Genomic DNA, 26,479 nt, shown 5'->3' with positions numbered 1-26,479 from the left:
AGGCCAATCTGGTCTACATAGTGAGTTGTAGGCCAGCATGGGCTAAATAGAAAGACCTTTGTTTGCAGCTGCTTGTTTGTTTCGAAAACTACAACAAAACAAGAGTAAAATAGCATGCATGAAGCAGCAGCATCATTAAGCAAAAAACTACCCTGCTGGGCAGAGGGTATCTTCTTAGATGAACATGTATGGAAATATTTTATTGGCTCCTTTATTTCTTTAATTACTTTTGCATACATTCAAAATGATGTAGAGAAGAAAGGAGATCTAAAGAATAATGGCATGTGTCTATTCCCTACCCAGTTTTAGAAATAAAACGTCACTGTTTCCCATTTGTATTCTCCTTCCTGTTCTGAGCGTTAACCCCAAGCCTGCTTTGTCTTTAATTTTCTGTCTTCTCAGATGGCCATGCACCTTCTAATGGCTGATTGAGATTTTGTTGGCGTGTTGAAGCAGACACGCCTAATAGGTGTCCAAAGGAAGGGAGAATGGCCGTAGAGTAGCTCTTCCTTTTGCTTCCTTCAGTAAATAAATATTTCATAAGCTGTGAAAGCCCCATGCTAGGTGCTGTTTGAGATGAGTTATCAAGTATGTATGGGGGTCCTCTCTTCGCTGAGCTTTAGTGTCTAGTAGGGGATTAAAGACCTGTGTGTGATGCGACTGATTAATTCAGAGTGGGAGTGGGGATGAATACAAACCGTGATGAAGGCAGAGATGCTGAGCACGGGAAAGGCTTAATTGATGCACGCTGCATTATGATTCAACTGGTAGTCCAGCTAGGCTGCAGTGTCAAAAATAATACAAACCAGGCAGTTTATAAACAGCAGAAATAGATTGTTTTTCTGTACAGTTTTTTGAGCTCGGGAAGATAAAAAATAATCAGGGGGCTTGCAGATGTCTTATGTGATGAGGGTTGCTTCCTCGCTCTTAGGTAGCCATGTTTTTGCTATGACCTCTTCCTGTAGAAAGAGGTCACAGGATCCTTCTTTCATAAATAACATGAGTCTCATCATCTGCAGTCCCCGTTCCCTGATCACCTTCCAAAGGCCCCATCTTCTAACATTATCACACTGGGGTTGAGTTTTCACATAGAAGTTGGAAGGGAGACTTAACATTCTAGCCAAAGCACCTGGCAGTGGAGCAGATGGTAGGAGCAGGTAGAGGCTAGCGCTGGGGGGAACGATGAGAAAATGGTTTCCATAGTGAGGTGAGTAAATACAGTCTCTAGAGCAGGGTCAGGAAAGAGGGATGGGTGAGAAGATTTTTGAGAGCTCAGGGGCCTGAGAGAAAGAGATGATGATCCTTAACGTGTGAGGTGACCGCTGTGGGAGAAGAGACCCAGCCCTTTGACGCAACATGTTTTAGGGAGGTTGTCTCTTGGAGGTGATAGAAAAGCTAATAAGCAGATGTATTGAGCTGAGAGCTGAAACTCAAGAAAGAGCTCGGGTTAAACCAGGTATTCTTTGTCCTAGAAGCAAAATGAAGCAAGTTAGACCAAGGGGAAGAATGGCTCTGTTCTGAGATGAGACTGCTGAGCAGCTTTAGGAGTTTGTTAAGATGCTGAACCACGTAGAAAATGCAGCAGAGGGGGAGGGCAGGAGAAAGCACGGGTTTTCTTTCTGTGTCTCTCCTGGCAGTTGCTACTTTCTGCCTTACAGGACAGAGTTTGCAAGGTCAATAAAAGAAGAGGTGTATCATCAAAAAGTTCAACATAAATGCAGTTAATAGGGCCATTTGGGGAGAATACCGGAGGTGAAGGAAGGAAGGAAGTTAAAGATAATGAAGAAAGAATTGATGAGGATAGTTATCTTTTACTTTCAGGAATTTGAGCAAATGAAGGGGCACGGGGGGTGGCTGTAGTATATATATATGTAAAAGGCTTTCCCTGAACATGAACACAATTGTAGACTTCATACAGAGTCTCAATGTGGGTTATGGACCTAAGATGCCTCTATCTGTATGTATTAGGTCAGATCTTTTTTTTTTAATTTTATTTTTAAAGTAGATACTTACTCCTTGACAGTTTTACGCATGTATATAATAAATTTTTAGTCATTTTCATTTTGTTATCCTTTTTTTTTTAGCCCATCTTCTTCTATAAAATCCTTCTTCCTTAGAAGGCTACCTCCTACTTTCATGTCTCGTGTGTGTGTGTGTTTGTCTGTCTGTCTGTCTTTCCAGCTATCTTTTATTGCCAACTTGATACAGCTTAGAGTCACCAAACAAGTAAGTCTCAATTGAGGAGCTGCCCCGATCAGATTGGCCTGTGGGTCTCACTGTGGAGGACTGTCTTAATCGTTCACTGATGGAGAGCCTAGCCCACTGTGGGTGGCATCCATCCCTGAGCAGGTAGGCTGGGCTCTGTGTAAGAAAGCTAGATGAGCCTGAGCCTGCACAAGTGAATGAGCAGTGTTGCCCCGTAGTTTCTGCCTCATGTTCCTGTCCTGGCTCCCCCCCCCCCCAAGTTGCTTTTGGTCGGAGTGTTGCATCCCAGCAACAGAAAGAAAACTAGAACAGTGAGCGTCACTGGAAGCTCTTCAGAACAGGGCTGCTGCCTCTCCAGCATCCTGGTACCCTGCACTGCTGCACGCTTGCACCAGGACTGAAAATTCACTCAAGCATTCCCCTGATAAGACACTGAAAGTAATTAGTGTTATTAAATCCTGACCCTTGAATGTCTATCTTTTTAGTATTCTGAGTGGGAAAGTAGGAAGCCTGCCTGACGCCTCTCTCCTGCGTGCTGCTGTCTGATAGGGGTCTTTAGGTAAAGCCTTTTGCTCTGATTTGAATTGCAAGCTAGGCCAGCAGCTTTTCAAATGAAACATAACGGTTATTTGAGATGATTATTGGCAAACTGTGATTATTCACAGTTGAGCATTTATCACGTTTTCTTGCGAAGGGATGAAGCGAGCGAGCATGAAACAAGCCCGTCGCTTCAGTTAAACAAACAGAACAACAGAAAGGCACCTCATAGGACTTGTCATCCATGCTAGAACCTGCCTTTTAAAGGAAAGTAAAAAGTTACATTTTTGGGAAACTTGAACCTGTCACATTGAGCTTGGTAGCTTCTCGGGATTTTTACGTTAAGATCTCATGTACTACTAATGATTATGATAGCTTGATATTGTGTAATAAAATGTGCCAACGTTTTCCCAGTTGCCCCAATCCGTGATATTACAAAATCTTACTCGGGTAAATGATCCCTTTAAAGCATGAGCAGACTTTGGGGTAGCTCGCTGGTAGAGTGCCAGCCCATTTAATATGTGTAGTGCCTTGGGTTAATTCTCCAGCACAAAACAGAACAAAACCCATAAAACAGATCATTGGATTTTACAGGACCAGCGTACAGAAAGTTAATTGGTACACATTAAAGTCAGCCCTGGAATTTACCTTTAAGAAATTGCTGTTTGTCCGGCGTTGGTGAGGTGGAGAGAATAGTCACGGTTAACTGAAAAGGGTCCTCTGTTTCTTAGGTTATAGTTCTGTGGTTCTACAAGACTTACATCCCAGGACGGGGGCTGGGCTGTAGCTCAGCGACACAGTGAGTTCACCATTCTGGGTTCAGTCCCCAGCACTGACAAACCCCGAAACATGCCTCATCAGATTGAACATGGGAGTGAATGAGTAAAACGTAGAGGCTAATGAGTTGAATAGCTTAAAGCTAGCTCGTATGCAGGTGTATCTTAAATGTTTCGGCCTATCAACACCAGCTTGGCAGATGGACGCCCTGTTTACAACATAGTAGTTTTGGGAAATAAGGAGGGGTTTGTGATGGCTCAGGAGAATGAACCAGAAGGAAATTAAACTTGTAACTGGGCATTATGGCACATGCTTTTAGTCCCAGCACGCGGGAGACAGATCTCTTGAGTGTGAGGCCAACCTGGTCTACAGATTGAGTTCCAAGACAGCCAGGGCTGCACAGAGAAACCCTGTCTCAAAACCAAACCAAGCCAAAACAAACAAGAAGCAAATAGAAAACGCTTATAGTAGTAATCAGAGAGGACTAGAAGTTGAGATGCAGGCCATGGTAGGAAGTGGCTAAGATTAGGAAAAGGGGTGTAATGTCTGGTCCAGGGCCCATCTCTCTTAACACAGTTGCTTAACAAACATCTTGGGAACTTAGTGCCCTTCAGCTGTTTAAGGTTGTTTAGCTAGTGATTATTCAGGAGTTGTCTGGGTACCCCATGTACTGCTGAGTGCAAGGAAGACAGTGGGAGTGGGCGGGGCACACTCCTCTATGGAACGAACACTGAGGACCTTAAAAGATCCCCAAATCAGAAAGGACTTAAATATGTAACTTAATAACGGACCTCAAAAGTTTAGAAAACAGGAATAAAGCAAATGCCCCAGACCAGCAGACAGGAAGGAATAATAGGAATCAGAGCCGAAACAATGCAACAGCAGCCCGAAAGGCAAGTCCGAGACTCACTGAGACGACAGAGGGCTGGTTCTTTTAAAAGACGGAGGCGATTGACAGACCATAGCCAGATTACCCCGGCAGACCCGCAACAGGCATCTAACAGCGCCTGGCTTTAAGGAGCAGAGATGGAATGGGAAGTGGAGCCGTGCACACGGGCCTGAGCGAGAACCCTTGACGTAAACAGCAAAGGAGAGAGCTTTTCTTTTGGAATTGTGAGTCTAGAAAAAGCTACCCGGGCCGGAAAATGATAACCTGTTCATTTTGGGGGGAAGAGAAATGCACGCACGCTTGGAGATGCTTGTGAACGGGTGAAACCGGAGAGCCGAATGTAGAAGAGGAGTGCAGCCTTGGTGTGCAGGCCAGGGGTGCCAACCAGCTTGTGGTTTAGGAGGCTTTCCTCATGTGGTGCTGGTTTTGAGGCTCACGACCTCAGGATGTGCGTATGGCCACTTCAGTGATCAGGAAATTGAAGTTCTGAGAGAGGTTCATTACCAGAAGAGCTCTCTTTAGCTGTAGCACAGAGGGCTTTGTCTGGCTTTTGAAATGGCAGCGAAGATGGGAAGAGGGCTGGGAAGGGCACGGTGATTGAAGCGATGGCGGCCACGGCAGCGGATGGACAGCTCTTTGATGTTCGGGCCTCAGACGCAGTGCCCTGTGTGCAGACAGCTAAAAGAGGCAGATGGGACAAGATCTGTGAACTTCCTTTTAACTTTGTGCACGGGCTAACCTTCCACAGTGCTTCCATACTGAGGATTCCATGGGGGGATTGTTTACTGATGAGAACCATCCCTGCCCATTGGTTTAGTGGGTTTACACGAGGCCAGCTGCTCTCTCAGTTCCAGATCCGTACGTCATAAATTCTGACATTTAAATCTGCAAGATGTGAGCTGAAATGAGCCCCCCCCCGTCCTTATTCCACAGATATTGGTTAAGGTATCCCCATTATTGATGATAGGATTAATATTAAGTATCAGAATGAGAGCAGACTATGCTGAGAGAACCAGTAGAATCCAGTTTGGATTACTTTGGGGCACAAAGTGGCTTCCAGGAGAATCCTAATCTTAGCATCGTGCACTTCTGTTCCTAGTGCAGCAACGCTGTGTGGGCTGGTAGACACCTCTCCTCTCCCAGAAGGATACTGCTGTTCTTCATACAGGAGTCCTTCTGCCAGAGGGAAAGATCAGTTAAATAAGATGTTGTGAACCAGGGAAAGCAAACGTAGTGGATGTGAAGGAGTTCAGTGGTCACTAAGATGACATTCAGAAAAAAAATAGCCCCCCCCCAAAAAGAACAACAGTTGGGAGCCTCTGGAGGAAATGCAGTTTTAGTGACTTGATGAATGCAAAATGAAATTAAGAATGTGTGTCTCTTCATCCTCAGTAGGGTTTTAAACTTTGGTACTAGCCGCGTCCCGGTTGAGCAGTGCAGGGAACAGCTTATTGTGAGTTGTGGTGTCTCTCTCAGCTCAGCCATTCAGCTTGGAATCACCATAGTTTCCCAGCTCATTTGAACATGGAGACTTGAATGACTAGTTTTGTTAGGCATTTGTGGTTTCATTTTTCATCTTTTGAGACAAATATCCTGTTGTGTATGTTGACTGTGCTGCACTTACCATGTAGCCCAGGCCAGTCTCAAACCCACACCAGTTCTTCCTCAGTTTAAGTACTGGCATTACGGGCATTCATTGCCATGCCTGTCTTGACTGTTTCCAGCCCCCCACATTTGCGCAAGAACGTGAGGTAGCTATCTGCAGGCTCAGTGTAGAGGTGACAGTGACTGAGCTGTGGAACAGTAATGTCCCTCTTTAGTATACAGGTCCTACCCAGGATCGAGAACTTTCAAACGAGTGAGCCGTAGGCTGTGTTTGTCAACAGGGTCGATGGAGCAGTCGAGCCTGCATGTGTGGCTGCTTTGAGCCTCTATACCGGCTGCCAACTGGGTGGAGTTTCTGGCCCTTTGCCTGGAGTGTTTCTGGTTGAACCAGAAGTTAGACTTTCTGGGGCTGGGACATAGTCACAGTGGCGCAGCAGTGTGGCGATTGTTTCAAAAAAAAAAAAAAAAGGGGTGTGGAGTAGAAAAGCTGCTGAGATCTTCCCCCTCACCCCCTTATTTACCTCCCCATTTTCATCTCCTCCCTTGACCCCTGTCATCTTGCTGCCTGAGGCCTGAAGCACACTGCAGAAGGGAGAGGCAAGTAGATGAAGGTGGGGTCTATAGGACCTGTCCTCCGGATTCCGTTTTTGGGTGTGCCTGTGTCGTGTTGATTTGATGGTTTCCGCCTTTCCTTCCCAAGTGCCATCTCACTTAACAATCTGTCCATGATTTGAAGTCTCTAGTGGGAAAGGACATTTCTAGGGTTGTGTTAGGGGTGTGGTTCACCCGCCCTAGGGTGGTTCCCTTCCCCTGTGTTGGCATGTACCTATGGATGTTATGAGTTTAACCCAAATCATCTGGAAACATCAGGGCTGTAAACATAGAACAGTCTCATCATGGTGGCTCTAGAGCGATGTCCTGAATGATGAGGTTTTTGAGAGCAAGCAAGTGGCCGGTGCCTTTTCTTTCATGAAGATGTCACCAGCCTGGTTTCTCTCACACCTCCTTCTGGCGGCATGGTGTGGACAGACGGCTCTGTGACCAAGGCTTTTCCCTATGATTTTCACCAAAGTTTTGTTCACTTACATTTTGTAGTTGCTTACAAAAGACAAAGTTAGAAGGAAGCATGGTGGTAGCAATGTTAGCTCATAGCGTCCCTCGCTCATTGATTACCTGTCCCTCGTTCTTCCTCCACTTACTGTAGATTTCCACGTGTGGGGAAAATAGGTACAAGCATGTACCTATTTTCTAGATGTCTCGACAAGAACAGACAAAACATGGAGTCGTTGTCTTGAGAGTTACATTGCTCTTAAGTTTGTGCTCTGGTGAGCACAGTTAGCTTTTGTATATAATCTCGTCACAGTGGGTGTTTTACAGTGAGAGGAGGTGTTATGGTTATATGGGTAATGGTTGATGTCCATATTTTATTTGTCAGCCATAACTGACAAAAGCTAAGTGCCCTTGGGCTTTGGGGTTCGAGATGAGTCTCCAGCTTGGCGTTTAAGTAAATTCCCACATGAGCATTCTCTTCAGTACAGAAAAGCACATGACCAGCCTTGGAGATGCCATGCTTCCTGGCATTGTGTGCTGAGAACGAGCAGCCATGCATTAGATCCTGACCTTCTGCACTGGTCTTGGATTCAGTGTGGGTTCTTGTGATGAGAACCTGAGTTAGAACCGGGTTTGACTCTCACTGCTATGGGATGTGTAGAGCAAGTTTCCCGCCCAAATCCTCCTGCCCCTGTCTTGTTGAACGAGAGCTTGGATTTTAGTTTATCCCAGCATCTAAATAGCCTGGTTCTTTGTCGCATACCACCCGGGTTTTAGTGTTGCCTTCTGTGGCACGGGATGTAGTGCCCTTTGAGGGTATGATGAAGTAGCCCTTTCTTACCCAAAGAGCTGTCTAAGGGACCATTCTTCAGATGACACTGGAGTTGGAATTGCTATCAGATAATGGTGTGGGGAATGTTCTTTTTCAGATCAAATATTCCACCCTTTGCACTTGGTGTTTCTCTGTCCCAGTTTTCTCCACCTGCCACGGCCTCTTAATTAGAATGCACTGCTAGAGGGCAGGCACGGTTGTCAAACTCGGTACATTTTGTAAGGATGCACAAAGACTCCAGACAAGCAGCTGGAGTATGAGCTCATCCAGATGTGAGGCCCCGACTCCCCAGAGGGGCATCTTCATTGTCTTCTTTCTTTGTTCCAGAAGCCAAGGCCGATAATGAACCAAGCTGTTCTCCGGCGGCTCAAGAACTGTTGACAAGACTGGGATTTTTACTGGGAGAAGGGATCCCAAGTGCCACACACATAACTATTGAAGACAAAAATGAAGCCATGGTAATGCTGGAAGAAGAGACTGCATTTCCTACCTGCTTTTAGGGGATGAATGAGTCAATAGTACACACCCTGCCAGTGTGGGGGGCTGGGGGCGGGTGATGGGGGCCTGTTATTGTTTGGTCAGATGAGTTCTGAGCTCTTGTGTTTTGAAATTTATTACAAAGGTCTGGATCTTTGCAGGGATGGTGGTGGGAGTAGCTAAGGGCAAATGGAAGGGATCAGAGCTCAAGAAAATGTCCACATTACCCTGATAGCCTCTACCCGGAGACTATGGGCTTGGTGATTTAAGGTGGCTGGAAGAGCTTTTGTAATGACGCTGCTTCCATCCTAAGAGCACATTCCTCTCCGTTGACCGCTTTGGTCTGTGCTTCTCTGCGCTCTCTTAGCTGTTGGGATTGGTGTGAGTTAGTGGGGTGAAGAAAAGATTTATAGGCGATGAGGTACAGACAAAACGAGAGGGAGTCAAATGGTTCATCCTCCCAGGGGCACTCTCCATCCAAGAGAGCACAGCCACCAGCCTCCTGCCACCTCTGGACGTGCCAGTAGCGGTGAGGGCAGGAGCTCCTGCCTCTTCCTGGGGTCTCTGCGAGGAGGCACGGGTTGGGGAGGCGTTGAGTCCGCAGAGGCTACCAGTCTCCTTTCCTGAATACAGAGCCCATAAATCTTCAGGAATGGAATCAGGCTGCCCTGCTGTGAAATATTATAGAGACACAGCCCCCAGGTTTCCCGTACAGAGGTCGAATAACCCATTTGTCTTCTGCAGGCTTTAAACGAAAGGAAGTCTGCCTGTTGGCCATCTCTGTTTTACGAATCTGTGTTCCCAGTGAAGGATCGCTAAGACCGCCCTTTTAGTAAAAAAACCTCAAAGGAGGCAACCAGAACAAAGACATCTCTTTTAGCATTTGGAAAACTCTGTCTATCCCTATTTAGCTGTAGTGTTTCTAGAAGTTAAACCATGTCTCCATTTATCCTGTATTTCATCGTTTTAGCATCCAAAATGAAAACGTGTGTCGAAGCGTGCTGTGTGATCCACGCTAACTCCTCCTTGTTTGCCTTGCAGTGCACAGCCCTGAGCCAAGGCATCAGCCCTTGCTCCACATTGACAAGCAGCACTGCCTCTCCCAGCACTGATAGCCCCTGCTCAACCTTGAATAGCTGTGTCAGCAAGACGGCAGCCAACAAAAGTCCCTGTGAGACCATTAGCAGCCCCAGTTCCACCCTGGAAAGCAAGGACAGTGGAATAATAGGTAAGATGCTCACTGTTCAGTAATGTAATGGCTCAACGCACTGCATCAGCCAGAGCGCTCACAGGCACCTCAGGAAAGGGCTTCCCCGTGGTCCGTGAAGGTCAGTCTGCAGACCCCCGCCCTGCTCTTGCAGACAGCTCGGAGCTGTGTGCGGTCAAGAGAGTGAAGATCAGCTTTTATGCTCCTTGACGTTTATTTGATATCACTGGGCTCATGTGGTTAAAAAATAAAATAATAAAGCACCTTCACAGGTCTGGCCTGTGAAGTCACAGGAGTCCCTCCCACCACACAGACCAGTTCATTCTGTGGGCATCGGGTCCCCTTAGGCACCACAGCAGGGAGATGGAATCCCTGCCTGTGAAGCAGTTTTCATAGCCCAGTCTTGTTGCTTTTCTCTCCGATGACCTTAGAGCCTGCGCTCTCTGAAGGTTGCTTATCCTGGGATTTGGTCACTGTTTTGGGGTCAGGGTTTTCCTTCCCCGAGTCTCAGATGAGGATGTATGTGGACCTGCTGAGCTGAGCAGAAGAAGGCTAAGTTCTAAGTGGCTCGAGCAATTTTGAATTGACTTTGCATGCTTCATTGTCTAGAAAATCAAGGGTTTTGGTTAATTCATTCGTCTATAGGCCTGTGTGATATGAGGATCCAGTGACTCTGAGAGCCCCTGTTTCCATATCCCAGCTTTACCAGATCACTGTGTGATTCTGAGGCAGGCTCAGCTCGGACTGACCGACGACGTCTCCATCTTGCTGGCTCTCCAAGGGCGACAGGTGCAGACAGGTTTGATCCGGAGCCATGACTCAAGCATTCTGCTCTGCGATTGTGCAGATTTCATAGTGGGTCTCTCCTGAACTGTTAACAGCTCCCCCCTGCGTGTGTCTTTGAAGAATAGTTGTGTGTTATTGTCGACCGGGTTCCACAGCCACATTAATCTGTCCTCCAATAGACCTCTGAGCGCTGTGTTCTCCGGGTACCTGCATTGTCATCCAAGTATAATTTAAAAATCCAAATGATGAGTGCATCTGGCTTAGACTTTGAAGATGTCCCCGAGAAGAGTACTGGGGCAGGGTAGGATGTGGGCTCACTGTAGAGCTCGGCAAGTCTGGAGTGGGGCTCAGCTTCAGCAGGGAGGCGTCTTTTACTAGTTTTGGTGGGATAAGACTCTCATGGATCTGTTGTGCTCATTACAGTATCAAAATGTAATTTACATACTGTAATGTTCACTTAAAGGAACTTCTAGTGTGTTGGAAGTTCTGTAGAAGCTGTTCTTTGAACGTTGTCACCATCCCCATGAGAGACATTGTATCAATTTGAAATCCCTGTACCTCCAAGATCTCCAGGCCTAGCCATCCAAGCAGCCAACTTTCTGTCCTTTGGACATTTCTTATGAATGGAGGATTTGCCACATATCCTTTTCGTGTGACTTCAAGGCTTTCCACTTGCTGGCCCAGCCAGTTGGCACTCTATCTCCTCTACTCCTGCTGCTGTGAATTCCCTTCAGCAAACTATTCCTGCTTCACTGCTTTTCTTGTGCTCTGGTTCTGGGTTCTCTGCCATAGGTAGACCTTTGTTGTGAATTCAGTGGTAGCCACACGACTTTCTTAGCTCGTGAAATGTCATGTCCTTCTGAGAATTTAATCGTCCTTCAAGGTTACGCTATCTTTTTTTGAACAGGCTTCTTATTTTTACTGTTAGTTCTAGAATTGGCATTACATGCCTCTTGGTTTTAAATATGCCATGGGAGGAGGTCAAACATTTATAAGCATTTTCAGTTACAGAACCACCCACCCATCATTCATATTCTCTCCCTCCCTCCCTCCCTCCCTCCCTCCCTCCCTCCCTCCCTCCCTCCCTCCCTCCCTCCCTCCCTCCCTCCCTCATAGTGCTGAAATTTTGAATTTGTTTTACTGTTCTAGGGATCTCCCCAGTCCCTGCAAGCATTTCTTTAAAAAAGCAAAGGCACTGGCTTTGCTGTTTGTATTGCCAGTGAAAGGTTAAGCTACCAGGAGGCCCTTAACGAACACTTGATTTTGTATTGTCTTTCCCAATCAGACTCCATATGATATTCTCTGACAGCACCATGGCGATTTCCTTCAGTGTACTTGTTATTTAATTATGACTCCATATGGATGGGGTCTTATTTTTCCAACTCCGTTCTGGGTTCCTAGCCAAGTGCTCAGAATAAGGAATTAAGAAAAGAATTGCTGCTACAACCCAGCCGCACACAAGCAGGGAACATCTACTTGGTTTATAAAGAACCATTCAGGATTCCTATTTTGAGTTGGTTCATTAAAACATTTCATATCACAGTGTCTGAAGCTCTGCTCTGACTGAAAAAAAGAAAGCCGGACTTTTTATGTCATCAATACTGCCTTTTGCTTCTTGGCTCAGGAGAACATGTTCCCTTAACTTGGCTAAACATTGAAGTGTGCAAAGAGCTGAAAGTCCTGACTGAATGAAAGTGGGGACAGTGGGAGACAGGGTGAGCAGTCTTTCAGGGAGATGGGATACCCTAGCTCCTGGGGCCAGGCCTGCGCTTCGTAGTCCATGACTTAGGTAGATAAGGGACGCACTGTGCTGGTGACAACATGTCTCTGTTTCCTCCCACCTGTGGCCTGTAGAACTAAAAAGTCTGTCGCCAAGGTGGGCTAGGGAGGAGAAGGAAGAGAAGCAAGAGTTTCCTTCCCGGGCTGACTTGAGCTGCAGGTGTTTGAAGAGGCAGGAGTAGTGAGGCCATAGGGGAAGAGCTTCCTCTGCAATCAGTGCAGGGTACAGGTGCCAAGGCCTCTGAGCTAGCAGGTATTGGTGGTGTACTTGTGGTTCTCCAATTGCTGGGGTGGAGCGTGCTTTTTGCCATCTGAAGAACTTGCTGACTTTATGAGTGGTAGCCTGTGATCACAGCTTTTGGGCTTCATTGATGTTTAAGGGAGTAAAATACTCAATACCCTGTTCTTAGTGGTCAGAAATGAAGGTAAAACAGCCTGGTTTCTTACCTCGAAAGGCCTGGCAGCAGCTTTGTCAAATAAATTGATGAGGATCCATGGTCCATATCACGTGAGTCCTGGGGAAAAGAGGAACCAGCCTTCCTTTAACTTCCCACTTTAAGTAGGATATGAACCGAGGCAGCCAGTGTTGGATGGCAAGTGCCATGAGATAGGGTGGGCTGTGTGAGGCACAGGTTGCCTGGGTATTGCATGCTTGGTGCAACAGCAGGCTCAAGGCAGCGTTCTGAGCATTGGGGTGCATTTCAAACAGTGCCAACCTGTCCTTGAGCATTCCTCAGCCTCCACTTACTATCGGGCTGGTTTCCAGCATGCTGATTGCATTTAACCTAAATCACTCCGCCCAGCAGAGGCAGGGAGAGGAAGCCTGTACTGCCACATGCCCGGGCAGCTTCCTCAGGGCTACCACAGGTACCCCATTTGCATTGGGTTTCCACAGCAAGGGGCCAGTGACCATTAAAACTTACTAGCCCCACTCCCCCTTCCAGTCTTACTCAAGAGACCAAGACTTAATGGACTCTCCTGCCCCTTTTCAACTTTGTCATGTTATCCGGAAGGGAGCCCCACTTTCTCCTATTTCAAGAGGCTCAGAGTCTCCCAACATTAGTGATCGCGCCATGTAGAAATACTGGCTAAGTGGGATTAGCCACATTTTTCTATGAGTGTATTTGATTTTTTTTTCTTTTTAAGTAAAGTTCTTCTTGCTTCTGCTGGAACCATTGGCATTACCTGGATGTTAGTGTCTGGTTTCCAAATTTGCATTGTGAAAACCTGCCAGACGTGAACCCCAGCTGCACCTACCTAGTCCCAGTACAACAACTTGTAGTCGCTTGCTTTGGAAGGAAGAGCGATTATGAAGAAGCCGTCTCCGAAGGTGTTCCGTCTGTGCCGGAGAAAACTGTGTTTCCAGCGACACTCCTTGAAGTTGCTTCCGGCTGATAAAATGGAATTGTAGTCTGTATTAGTCCCAGCTCAGGAAAAGGCCTGTGTGTATTCATTGGAGTAGATGGGAAGGCTAATAACCTGGCCTTCAAAAATTGCTAGAAATACTGTGTTTTAAGGCACGTCCTGAATTGAATATGTTTAATTGTTATGTCCAGATGATGATAAGTATTTTAGTTTGTATATTTATTTCAAGAAAATAGAACTTTTCCACTTAGGAAGACAGAGGATAGACTCATTGAGGAGACACACAGACTAACCTTCTTCTAACTCTTCTGCCGAGATTTCATTTATATGAATGTGTGTTTGTGTGTGTGTGTGTGTGTGCACATGCGTGCGCGTATGATATACCTGTGGATGTATGCACTACACCATTCATATTGGGGTCAGAAAACAGCCTGATGGAATCATTTTCCTCCTTCCGTCTTTATGGGGGATCTGGGGATTGAACTCAGGTTGCCAGGTTTGTGTAGCAAGTGAGATGTCCTACTTGCCCCAAGATTTTAAAAAAAAAGCACTCAATTTTAAAAATTCTTTCTCTCTATTAATAGAAGATGTACAGAGGATTTCAAGGTAGCGGTTAGAGACACCCCGGCTGAGGATGGGGTCTGTTTGAAGCCTCCCCTTCCACTGATCCTTCTTCACTCTTTACTATGGCCTGTCTAAGTTTTTTACTTGCTTAAATATTTTGCAGCATCCTGCACCTCCCGAGGAAGGCTGGAGGGCTCTTCACAGTGGCTCTGTTCCCTTACTCTCCATGTCTCTCCCAGATCAAGAGTGTCACCTACCTGCCCCCCTCCGCCCCCTTCCCATACTGGACCACGGGAGTCTGCATCCCAGGCCGTGTGGATGTGGGTGGTGAATGCTGGACCACGGGAGCCTGCATCCCAGGCCGTGTGGATGTGGGTGGTGAATGCTGGACCACGGGAGTCTGCATCCCAGGCCGTGTGGATGTGGGTGGTGAATGCTGGACCACGGGAGTCTGCATCCCAGGCCGTGTGGATGTGGGTGGTGAATGCTGGTTTCAGCTGTCTGGCTGCTTCCCTCCCTCTGCGCTCCTGGAGTACTGATCTTTATTCCCCTGCTCATTTAGAAATAGGGAGCAAGTAGAAGCTTTGAGAGAAACATCATCGTGGAACCATTTCTCTTGCAAGAGTGGCTCTTGTTAAGCGGTGGGGCCCTTGGGCCATACCCTGCTGCCACCTGATAGGATGCTCTAGCCTTTGCTTTCCTGCACACTTGCTTAGAACATAAAACGTCGTCATGGGCTGACTTTTATCTTCCACTGACTCTCTCTGCCTCCTTCCAGGCTTGTGAAATGAAAGAGATTCTGGAGGTAGCCCTGTCTGTTCACTTCCGTGACTTTATATCTCCAGGAAGGTGATCAGATGCGGAGGTGTTGGAGGGTAATCTAATTGTGCTTTCATTTTAAACCTGTAAATCCCACCCTTTTGATTTTTATACTAATGTTGCCCTGTTACCACCTGTTTTGCCTCCCCTCCCATAATAGAATGCTTTGAAACTGATTTGGTAATAACTACTTAGGATGTTTGAAATCTGGGTTAATATTCATTTTGCTACACTGTCTGCAATTTAAAAATCATCGTTAATTATAGAAGCCTTTTTAAATCTCAGGTAAAGAAGGAAAGTTTCTCTTAGCATTTATGATTTAGTAGCATAGTAAACTGTGGGGAAGAACTCCTTGGTGGTTCAAGTCACAGCATCTGCCCGGACTGTAGTCACTCTGTATGTTTGGCTTCTTCATGCTGTTCTGTTTGTACTGCCAAACATGTATGGACACCTGCTGTGTTCCAGGAACACATTTATTTAGTACTGAGACAAAAAAAAAGAGAGAGAGAGAGAGAGACATAGTTTTCAAAACTGTCTCCCTATGGGCCTCTGAAAGTATCAGTCCAGCCAGTTGCTGAGAGGAGTGTGGGTGCCTCTCATGGAAGATACTGGCTCTAGGTGCATAATAATTCTATGGCCACTATGGGCCGTGAGCCCTTTTGCAAAGATCCAGAGCTCTGGGGCATCATTTGAGTGTGCCCAAGGCTCCAGTGTGGCTGCCGTCCACGTGCAGATTTGCACAGCTTCACCAAAGCACCATGTTACTTTTGTTAGGAAAAGTCACTGTCGGGTCTTCAGATCTTCTCTGGATACTTTCATTGCCATGCCAGATCCAGTTGTGGCAGGGTTCTTGTTGAGAGAGGCGGGTCCAGTCTTTCCCTCCCACACTGCCCTGCCCACAGCCGTTCCTTCAGGTATTTCCACAATTGAAGGGCCTGATGAATGTGCCTGGGAACAGCAGCTGGATCCCTGGCCTTGCTGCGTGTTGTGGCAAAGCGCACCTTGCGCAATGCGGGTGAGCGCTGGAGATTCGGTACAGAGATCTGGTTGTCACAATCCAGTGCACAGGGTTCCCAGAACAACACCCAAAGGGGCAGGACTAGCCGGAAGTGCCAAGCTGCCATTCTGGGGCTGTGCAGGCGGAGAAGCCAGGCAGTCCCTGGAGCTGAAGGTTCCCAGGGCCCCATCCGGGCATTCCCTCCGGCAGGAGAAGTAGTGCACTCTTCCCAGGGAACCTTCTCCTTGCTGAGCTAATAGATACTAGGACCAGGGAACAGGTGAGCCAGGAACTGTTGTGTGTGGCGTTTGTTAGTTTGCAGGGTGGTGGGCCTGGGTGAGAGAGCGGAGAGATGTGCAAGCTGTGAAGAATTGGTCCTGGAATCTAAAGCACGCCCAGGTATCCTGAGGCCTGCCAGTGTGAGGTGTGGGTCCCGTGGAGAGGACCGAGACGCTTTGTTCGGCCAAGGACTTGGCCGCTGCAATGCTGCCTTGACTCAGGGCTGATTCTTTTCCCCACATCCTCAGAGTTCCTTTGCTGCATTGAAGTATAACTTCTGAAGTGGTCAGAGCCCTTCATTTGGTCATGGCACAGAAGACACTCGACAGTGGCTGCAGGTCCCTTTTTAGCCTTTCTTCTCTTCTCTCACCTTCAGAAATAGCCGCTATATTCCTTTCCTGTTTGCCTTTTAATTCTTTGCTCTTGTGTTTAACTTTTAAGTGCTTCCTGTCCCCTAGTCGACTGATTCTGGAAGTTAGCCGATGTCCCAATGCTGCTTTATTATTAATTTTTGGGTTGTACAGGAAGGGGAGAGAACTATTGTACTAGTAATATGAGAGACTCTTGAACTATGGTCTCCTGTTTAAATGTCTCCAAACCCAGGGAAGGCTGGGGTTCTCTTGGAGCTCTTACTTTAAATGTGGACGTGACTGATAACCTATGGAGTACTTGAAGAAAATTCTAATTTCTGTTTTCCTCTCATTTAAAGATGTATGGTTTTGGTATGTGTTTTATAGTGGATAAACTACTGCAGTGCATGCAGATAACTTATCAGTAGACTCGGGAGTACATGGCCCAGATTTTCTGGAACTAGTGTGGCAATGGTCAGAGCAGCATTCTGAGGCACAGGGACACTTCAGGAGTTGTGGGGCTTTCCTGTCTGGAGATGTTACGGGAAGAGAAGATAGAACAGGGCTTAGAATAGAGCCTGTACACCATGGGCCCTTCTGCTGGCCGCGTCAGCCACTAAAGTGAGCAGGTATTTCTTCAGGGTCTTGTTACTTGATTGCCCCTGAGGAGTGAGCAATGTCCACTCAGCAACATGTAGTAAGCCAGTAGTTCTCTGTAGGGTACACGTCAGTCAGAGGAGAGGAGAGCAGAGAAAAGGTCAAACTAGAAGTCAGGTCATACAGTTGTACTTGCTTCCTAGTAGAGGTCAGAGAATGGTGTTGAGTTCCCTGGTAGCCAGTGGGAAAGAGAAAAACAGTTGCGTGAAGTTATATCTGTGAGATGGACGTGTGTTCCAGTGCCATTTCTCGAAAGGGGGAGAGCCCAGGCTGGCCCCAAAGCGTTTGTATTTAAGGGATGTTGTGTCCACCCGCTGTGTGTGCACTTCCTCTGCACCTGTCTTCCCTCTGCAGCTCAAGATGGTTCCTGCTGCTGTGTGCAGCCAGGCCTGGCCGTCAGGCTAAACGTGGATTCACCATGTAATCTCCTTAGCTCTACTTTTTTTGGGGGGGGAGGGGGGAACAAGGTTTCTTAGTGTAGCTTTGGCTGTCCTGAAACTAGCTCTATAGATTCAGTTGGCCTTGAACTCACAGAGATCCACCTGCCTCTGCCTACCGGGTGCTGGAATTAAGGGCGTACTCCACCACCTCCCAATTTTGTCTCGCTTTCTTAGTGCTGTTTTCAATCCACAGTGTGATTTAGGTTCTACTGAGCTACTTGGCTCTGGACCTACATTGGTTTTTCTGATTCAGTTTTAAGTGAACCTCCAGCACAGAAGCTGAAATAAGGCAGCGATGGTTGAGGGAAAGCTGAGGAGGTAGCAACTCTTGCCTACCTTTACTTAGCAAGTTATTCGGTGACCGAGTGGATGACAGTTCTTAACAAGGTGACCTCATGACAGCAGACCCTCCTGGAGCCACGGCCACTTATGCCGCCCCCTCCTAGGTCCTGAGCTGGGCAAGCCAAGGAGGCCTCCAGATGCTCTGATCGTGCAGAACCAGGAGCTTGTGTTGGAGGTGCCACTGGCCCTTTTCCGGGTCTGTCTCGGCCTCTGTGGAGTAGGATGAGCTCCTAGCCTGGCTACCGCTTGTCACGAGGACCCTCTTTGTGTGTGTGCCTTCGAGCTCAGGGAGGTATTTTGGAAGAATGTGTGAATGAGCAGATGGTTAAATGTGCAGTTACTACAGAGGAAGATAAACACTATCCTTGGGGGTGCAGGAGTTTTCTAAGTATGCGTTGAGAGAACAGTGTTCGTTGAATCTGTAGCACACAGCATCAGGTCCCATTGATCCCTCGTTGTGCGGCACCGTCTAACCTGCCGTCAAGCTTGATGGAATATTTACAGAGCTGTATGCCTCATGTACAGGATCCTACGTGGTAGAAGAGCGGTTGAGACAAGGTGGGTGACAAACTTCTGTCAGTCAAGACTGGCGTCTACCAGCTGCAGGACTGAGAGGCTAGTAGTATTGTGAGTCCTTAGAGGAGTGGAGAGTTGCGTATTCTCTGGGAGATGCCAGATAGCATTTAGAGAGGTTTTTACATTTTTATTTTTATATTATTGTTATTGGGTTTTGGGGGTTTTTGTTTTGTTTTTTGAGGCAGGGTTTCTCTGTGTAGCCCTTACTGTCCTATAACTTGCTCTGTAGACCAGACTGGCCTTGAACTCAGAAATCCACCTGCCTCTCCCTCCTAAGTGCTGGGGTTAAAGGCGTGCACCACCACTGCCCTTCTAAAAATTTATATTTATTTTAAATTTATATGTATTGTGTTTCTCTGTGTGCATATGGCACATATGTGCCAGTGTCCATAGAGGCCAGAAAGCATCAGATCCTTTGGAAGTGGGAGCTGCCTGGCGTGGGCTCCGGCAGTGAAACTCGGGTCCTCTGGAAGAACAGCCAATGCTCTTAACTCCTGCGCCACCTCCCAGCCCCCCCTGTAGAGACTCTTTACAAAAATATTCATCTTTAAAATGTTGCCTTAGTTTTTGTTGGTTTTGCTAGTACTTGAGCATTTCTACATTATAGATACATTGACCCTCCCTGTGAGAAGTAAACCTTCAGCCTGTCCTGCCCCCAAGAAGCCTTAGCTAGGCTCTTCCAGACATTCCCAGCTGCTTCCTGGGACCTAGGGGCTGCAAGTCCGTTGTACCTACGTTTGTAGCAGGACGTGGGCTGGCCTTAGTTAGGAATGAGGTCTTTGTCGCAAGAGCACAAAACCCAGTGAGGTGCTGAGGGAGAGCAAATGCAGAAAAGCATCAGTTGCCCTGAGATACTCTGCTTTTGAAGAACAGGTACCACCAATAAAATAGCCACAACAAGAAAATCTAACACATCACTCCATCCTCGTTCTAGACATCATTTAGATGTTGGGACCGCCTTGAGAACTTATTACAAGACGTCTTGGAAAAAGCACTTAGAATTCCAAGTACTGGACTTAAAACAATTTGTTTTACGAGACTGGCTGTATTTTTATCCTATTAGCAGAGTTACTATTAATAATGAATTCCCATAAATAAACAATAGACTCCTTAATAAGTTAAGCCGTTCCTGTAAGGCACTAGCCGCCCCGGCATATAGCAGACCTCCAGCGCATGTCAGCTGCTGCCGTCAGTACTGCAGCAGCATTTCCAATGGGAAGATCACCAAGCTTGTTGTGCACACCTGTAAACGGTCCAGTTCAAAACACAGTGAAGGCTGGCTTCATCTTAGACGGAGGCATGGTTTATTATTGCTAGAACATTCAGGAATATTGGAATAATAATCTTGGTTTCACAGAAGAACCAACCCCACACCACACTACTTTTCACTTTGGTTAGGTGCGAGGCCATGGTCCTGAGTGGGGAATAGTGAGGTCATTGGGATATAGTATCTGACTGCAAGAAGAGCTGACATTATTTGTGTTCTCTCTCTCTCTCTCTCTCTCTCTCTCTCTCTCTCTCTCTCTCTCTCTCTCTCTCTCTCATCTGTCCATTCAATAAGCAAATATTCATTGAGCACTTATCATGCCCAAGTTGCTACACTTCTCAGAAATAGAGAAGGGCAGCCTGCAGTAGGTACCCTACAAAGGTTCCCACCTGTAGGAAGGGCTTCTAAGTAGGAAGACACCGGAGAGCAGTATGTTCCGGCTGCAGTGGCAAAGGCAGTTGGAGAATCGTGGCAAGGTATCCTGCAGCCCCAGCAGTCTTCTAAGCCTTCAAGAGCATTCAAAAGCTAAACCGTTCAGTCCTTTCGGTCCTAGAGAAGTAACTCCCTCTGAACTCATTTACCTGTGGCTGATAGAGTGTGCTCTTCATAGTGTGTGGCTAAAGCTGCTCCCTCTGGGCAGCTGCAGCAGAGTGCACGCTGGCCAGCTAGCTCCCGTTTGCCAGGATCCCGCTCAGAGGCCTGGGCTTCTGGGATCTGAGCAGTGCATTAGTGGGCATGGCTCCCGTCCCCAAGGGCACAAAGCAGCATTAGGTCAACAGTTGAGGCAGCACGAGTGGCCGGGTGGCCTGTGGTTTCAGGGGACTGTGTACTGCTCAGGCAGTCTGAAAATTAGGAGCATCTGCCTGTAGCAGCTATCTAGGGTGAGTACTGAGTACTGAGCTTCCCTTTCCCATATTCCTCTGCGCTTTTGCCTGGATGTTCTTAAGTTGTTTTTTTCCCCCTCTTCTGCCCCCACTCCTCCTCCCCGCCCTACTCACGTGCTGGTTTGCTTTTGTAGAAGTTAAATTTTAATTCTAAAACCAGATCAGACCTTCCCATACTGGCCCTTTCCCTGCACTGGTCACACAGATTTTTCCATCCTGTGTTGTAAAAGGAATAAGGCAAGTGGATCTCTCTAAGACTTTGCTGAATAGATAAATGTTAGTTCTTAGTTCTAAGGATGGGGTTCTCTTCGCTGTAAATTGCATCTTTGTTTCTCTAGCCTGCATCTTTTCCACAGTAGCTGTGGTGCTGCAGTTGTCTCTCCCCCGGCAAGTGTGTGTTTGGATGGGGTATTTAATGAGATGTGCGCAGTTCATCTTGGTTACAGGGATGATTCATTATCTCCAGATTATACAGAGTCACTGTTAAGTCTCGAATACTTTAAGGCAGCTTTTCCATTATCTTCCTCTCAGTTTTTCTCCTTCCCTGTAGTGGTTTCGCAGTTTATTTCCCCCCGATAAGCCACATTCTTTTCATTTACCAAAATACATTGTATGAAGCATACTTTGATAGAAATCTGTGTCGACCAGAAAACTTTCCATTGGCCCTGGGGAGGGGTATGTGCACGTCTTAACTCTCGGCTGTCCCAGCCGTGCCCAGCCTCCTTCAGAGTTATTTTGATTTCTCATTGCAGCCACAATTACAAGTTCGTCGGAAAACGATGACCGGAGTGGCTCCAGTTTGGAGTGGAATAAAGATGGAAGCCTAAGGGTAGGGGTTCAGAAGGGACTGCTTCATGACCGAAGGGCAGACAACTGCTCCCCCGTGGCAGAAGAAGAGACCACTGGGTCAGCCGAGAGCGAGCTGCCCAAGGCGGAGCCCTCAGCTGGAGATGGTCCGATCCCTTATTCCCAGAGCTCCAGCTCGCTAATAATGCCACGGCCCAACTCAGTTGCAGGTAAGGCCACACCTCTCCCCGGTCCTGATTTCTATCCATTTACCTCCCAAATTTGTCCAGACACAAGCTAGCCGTGTGATCTTCTCCATAGGCCTCAGTTTACCTATTGCAAACACACAAGGTCTTTTAGTGGTCCCTTTCCTCTGAATCTCTAAATATGTGATCTGTAATGTTGGCTCCTGGTAGGTGAGGTGGAAAAGTTCTGAAGCTCTGCCCCGGGGGCGGGTCTTTTATTTAGAATGAAGCTGATACCAGCTCAAAAGATTTCTATTCTCATTCAGCTTTAAACTTTGGTTTGTATGGTTGAAGCCCATCATAGCTGGGAGGGCAAATGCTTCTGTAAAATTCAGCCATAACGGAGCTCACCTCCGGAAGCATGTGTAACCTGCAGCTCCAAACAGAGCCCTGCACACACATGGCGGCCCTCGCTGATAGTTGGGCCCGTAAGTGGTCCATCTTTGAACAAGGAATATGGAAAGTGGGGGCGGAGGCTCCACTCTGTGCTTTCTGAAGGTCTTTGCACGTCTGTGCTCTTGGGCTGCATTCAGAAGAGGTGCTCACTCGTCCAGGTGATTCTTTGTTACCAGCCTAGTGCTTGAAAGTGTCCCCCTCACCGGCTCTGTATATCAAAGGATCTTCTGTAATTTACGCTGTTCCTTCAGTGTGTGCTAGGTCATTCTGGCTGCTGTTGGATGGTTGGGTTGGTTTTTTTTTTTTTAATGGTGGAACTCTGAAGCAGCCGGTAAAATAAATGGCCTTAATGGAAAAGCTGTGAGGTACAACTCTAATTCACTTTCAAAGGAAGCAAAGTGGTCTTGTTCCAAAAGAGGGATTTGGCCCGTCCGCCAGGGAGGAACTAGAGAGCATTATGTATATTGATTGATGGTTCTTCCAAAAGCTCCCCTGCCTTCCCCCGCACCACCACTGGCCTACCCCTGGAATATAATACCCGCTACTCAAGATGCTTTAGGCTGTAGTTACCTAGTTATGATGAATGGGTCACTTGTAGTCTCCCAAGAATTTGACGGCTTTAGTTTCCCCAAAAGAAATAACACACTTATATTCAGAGTAACCCGTCTTTTTTAAAATTAGGAAACTCATTAATAGAGTAGTTTTTAGTGATGTTAACGGTCCTCAGTTGGGGGTGGTCTGTCTTGCCAGAACCCCTTTGGATGTCTCCGGCCGTGTGAAGTGGCCGTGGGTGTGAGCTGAATGTTTCCAGACTGCCGGGATTAGGGAGCAAAGCTGTCTGGTTTCTGTTGTACTCACCTGGTATCTCCTTTGCACACCCTGGAGCTAGACCTCCTTAGGAGCCTTGGATTTTACCTCTGGGTTCAAGCGACTCCACAGCCTAGTGGGTTTGCTCATTTTCCTCTTGAATGGTGCTGCAAACCAAATGCAGTCAGAAGAGATGCAGGCAACTGTCCTTCCTTGTGCTTCTGTTAACTAGTAAGGAGTCTAGTAGCTTCTTCACGGCCACCTTCCTGCCACCAGAACCTCAGCCGAGGGAATAGCAGCGCGTGGGAAAGTTGTGTGGGCTGTATTCAGCTTTGGTTATCCAGTAGATTCAAGGCAGGCTGCAAAGAGGGAGGTTAGGATTGAAACCAAGTGGGGTGGGCCAGGAGGTAAAATCTTGTGAAAGTGTTTGTGTATTACCATCCACGTAAACACAAAAAGTGCCGCTTGGTAGGAAAGTCGGCCTGTGGGTTAAAGAGAGGCAGTTGATGCCAGGCATCTGCCAGCTGACCACATGGGACCTGGACCTGAAGGGAGCCCCAGAGATCCCTGGTCATTTCTGTAATTCAGCCTCCTGAAGAGAGTGTAGAGAACAAGGAGTTCTTTTTTTTTAATTAAAAAAAAAAGTCTTTAAATCGGAGTCTTAAAAATAAGTTGGCTAGGATTAGAGATTGCAAAGGTGTTTTTTAGAGTTGGATTAATTTGAAGTGTTACATATCACATCAAAAGGAATGACGTATACCTTTTTTTTCCTTCATTAAAGCAGGGCTCAAAGACTTTAAAATTGAATCTTGGCTAGTGTAGAAGTTGCCCAAAATTGGTTTTACTGTTTTTTTAAATTTTTTTTTTGTGTGTGTACAGATGTTTTGCCTGCATGTCAGTATATGTACCATGTGTGTGCCTAGTGTCCATGGAGGTCATAAAAGGGCTTTGAGATCCCCTGAACAGGAGTTACAAACCATTGTGAACTGCCATGTGGGTGCTGGGAATTGAACCTGGGTCTTTGGAAGAATAGACAGTGCTCTTTACTGCTGAGCTGTCTCTCCAGCCTGTGGGGTTTGACTACTTATCTAAACTATTGAAACTCTTTCCGAGTGGATCATAGACCACTATGTTTCCAGAAAGCCAGCGACCACTATTAACCAACTGAGTTCCTCTTTTCTTGAACTACTAACTGGTAATTGCCCAGGACTTACTGGCTTTTGCCTTGGCTAGGTTAGTCTACAACTTAGGGCATCAGCACGTGTTGCTGTTGGTTTAGCTTAGGAGAAAACTCTCCCCATATCTGTTCCCTACAGCATGTTGAAATGAGCTCCCCACACAGTCTGTGTATGCATGTGTGGGTTCCCAGACACCATGTGCACAATTTAATCCAGAGATGTTAGCAGTGGGCTTTCTGCAGCATGAGATTCTTTGACCTCTGATTTTCCTTGGCCCAGAATGGTGCTTTAGCATTTTAGGTGTTCCTTGTGTAGACTATAATGGGCCTGGCTCTAGTTGCTACTATCTGGGGATCTGGACAAGGACAGAATGGCATCATCTCTCGGAGGGGAGTGCCTGAGCTCATAGCTGAGCAGCTGAGGCCTCGCTGTCCCTGATCTCAGGTGTCCTGGTAGCTTCAAAAACGCCCCAAGAAGTAAAGATCTTTGCAGCTGGCGCTTACTGCTGAGCCTAAGCTCTAGCTCAGCTTAGCCGTGTTTGTTTATTATTTGAAACACTCTCGCCTTGTAGCCCCAGTCTGACAATATTTTATGCTCCCTTGCCTCTGCCGCATGAGTGCCGGAATCTTGCATGTGCTCCTTGCCAGCTCTTAGCTATGGTTGAAGTGGAGAATCAGCCATGCGCAGTGGCGTTGCTCAGACTGCTCTGCCGTAGACCTTGGAGCCAACAGACACTGGTGGCTGGAAAGCTGAAAACAGACAACTGAAGCCCCCATCTCCTGTATCCACATCACACATTGCTCTCCTCTCCCCCTGCCCCCACCCCCAGTTCTCGGATGTGAATGTCTTTTATAGTCATATATTTTTAGTCTTTTCAGTTGTCACAAAATTACAAAGTGAATGTCATGCTCTAAGGGATCAAGGAAGGGGAAACAGAAGCCTTTAGAAACTCAATGTGTCTTTGTATTCGTGAGGACCAAAGCCCTGGCTGGGAAGTGAGTTATGGGCTATGACGGTGATGTGGTCTTCTGTTTGAGCCACAGTGGTTGCTTTCACCATGAGGCATGATGAGCCAAGGAGCCAGAAAGGAGCCTCAGGCATGAACCAAGGATTAGGTTTCTAGTTGGGTTTCTGTAGGGTGCCTGAAGGGTAGGGGTGGTCTTGTAGCCACACTAAGAGGTTTCCCTCTCTGCAGTATCATAAAGAAGAAACCTGAGGCCAGTAGTGGATGACCTGCTGAAGGTCGCTGAGAATCCGGCCTAAGGAAATTACTCCTTTTCTTCTCTTGTTTATTTTCTTAAGACAGGGGCTCTTGTAGCCAGGCTAACCTCAGATTGTCTGTGTACCTGACTTGATCCTTGCTGGAACTCCTGACCCTCCAGTCTCTATCACCTAAGGGTTAGGGTTGCAGGCATATACTGCAATACCAATTTAACTGAATCTTTCAATTGTGGAAGATGCACATATTTTATGACCATGAGCAGAATGTTTCTTTGAATGTGCACAGTTGTGTGATTAGGCAGTGGCTGGTAAGATGTAGAAACGGGTTTGCTGCTTGGGAAGGACAGGGGGTAGAAGACTTGGCTGGCTGTTCTTGGAGGGTATGCCAAAGGGGACTGGCATCTCTGAGTCAGGCTCTCCACCCTTGGTGCTTGTATAATGAAAGGAGGAAGACTGATACAGACTACCAAAAAATAAAAAAATAAAACAAAAACAAACAAACAAACAAAAACCCGGGAAGGTGAAGGGAACTACAGAAGGCTCGAGGACAGATGGTGCTCCGGGTAGGGAAAGGCTTGAGGTAGATAGTGTTCCAGGTAGCAAAAGGCTTGAGGTAGATAGTGCTCCAGGTAGCAAAAGGCTTGAGGTAGATAGTGCTCCAGGTAGCAAAAGGCTTGAGGTAGGTAAAGACTCAGAGTAGGTGGTGCTCCAGATAGGGAAAGGGTCGGGGTAGGTGGTGCTCCAGGTAGGAAAAGGGTCGGGGTAGGTGGTGCTCCAGGTAGGAAAAGGGTCGGGGTAGGTAGTGCTCTGGGTAGGGAAAGGCTCGGGATAGGTGGTGTTCCGGGTAGGGAAAGGCTCGGGATAGGTGGTACTCCATCCGGGTAGCTAGATGCTGGTAACAGCCTGTGAGGTAGCAGAGGATTTTTCAGAGTACTGATTGCCCAGTGTGACTTCTTTACCTTTCATCTTGGTTCTGCTTCAAAAGACTTAGCACTTGGAATGTAACTTATCCTACAGTTACTACTTATGCATACATGTGAATGCCCCTTAATGCTTCTTAACAGTTACCCATGTGTATGCTGTGAACCTTTCTGTCTTGGTCAGAAATAAATATGATAGTACATTAAAATATCTAATGCATATGTACATACATACATACGCA

The 26,479-nt window shown here is 47.0% G+C and overlaps 1 protein-coding gene across 8 annotated transcripts in view; it reads left to right on the top strand.

The window, feature by feature from the left end:
* Tanc1 (tetratricopeptide repeat, ankyrin repeat and coiled-coil containing 1) overlaps positions 1-26,479 on the top strand; it is a 219,217-nt gene that overhangs the window by 141,894 nt on the left and 50,844 nt on the right. For 6 of the 8 annotated variants that reach the window (XM_057754798.1, XM_057754791.1, XM_057754792.1 and 3 more), the window contains exons 6-8: positions 8,223-8,353; positions 9,414-9,600; positions 21,437-21,700. In XM_057754798.1, coding sequence (XP_057610781.1) covers positions 8,223-8,353; positions 9,414-9,600; positions 21,437-21,700 — 582 coding nt within the window. The remainder of the gene's footprint in view (positions 1-8,222; positions 8,354-9,413; positions 9,601-21,436; positions 21,701-26,479) is intronic. The other 2 variants (XM_057754799.1, XM_057754797.1) reach the window with 1 other exon arrangement.

Source organism: Chionomys nivalis, chromosome 22, assembly GCF_950005125.1.
Source record: "Chionomys nivalis chromosome 22, mChiNiv1.1, whole genome shotgun sequence".
NCBI classification, from domain to species: domain Eukaryota; kingdom Metazoa; phylum Chordata; class Mammalia; order Rodentia; family Cricetidae; genus Chionomys; species Chionomys nivalis.
The sequence above is the reverse complement of the archived record's forward strand: the minus strand, read 5'-3'. Positions and strand labels throughout refer to the sequence as shown.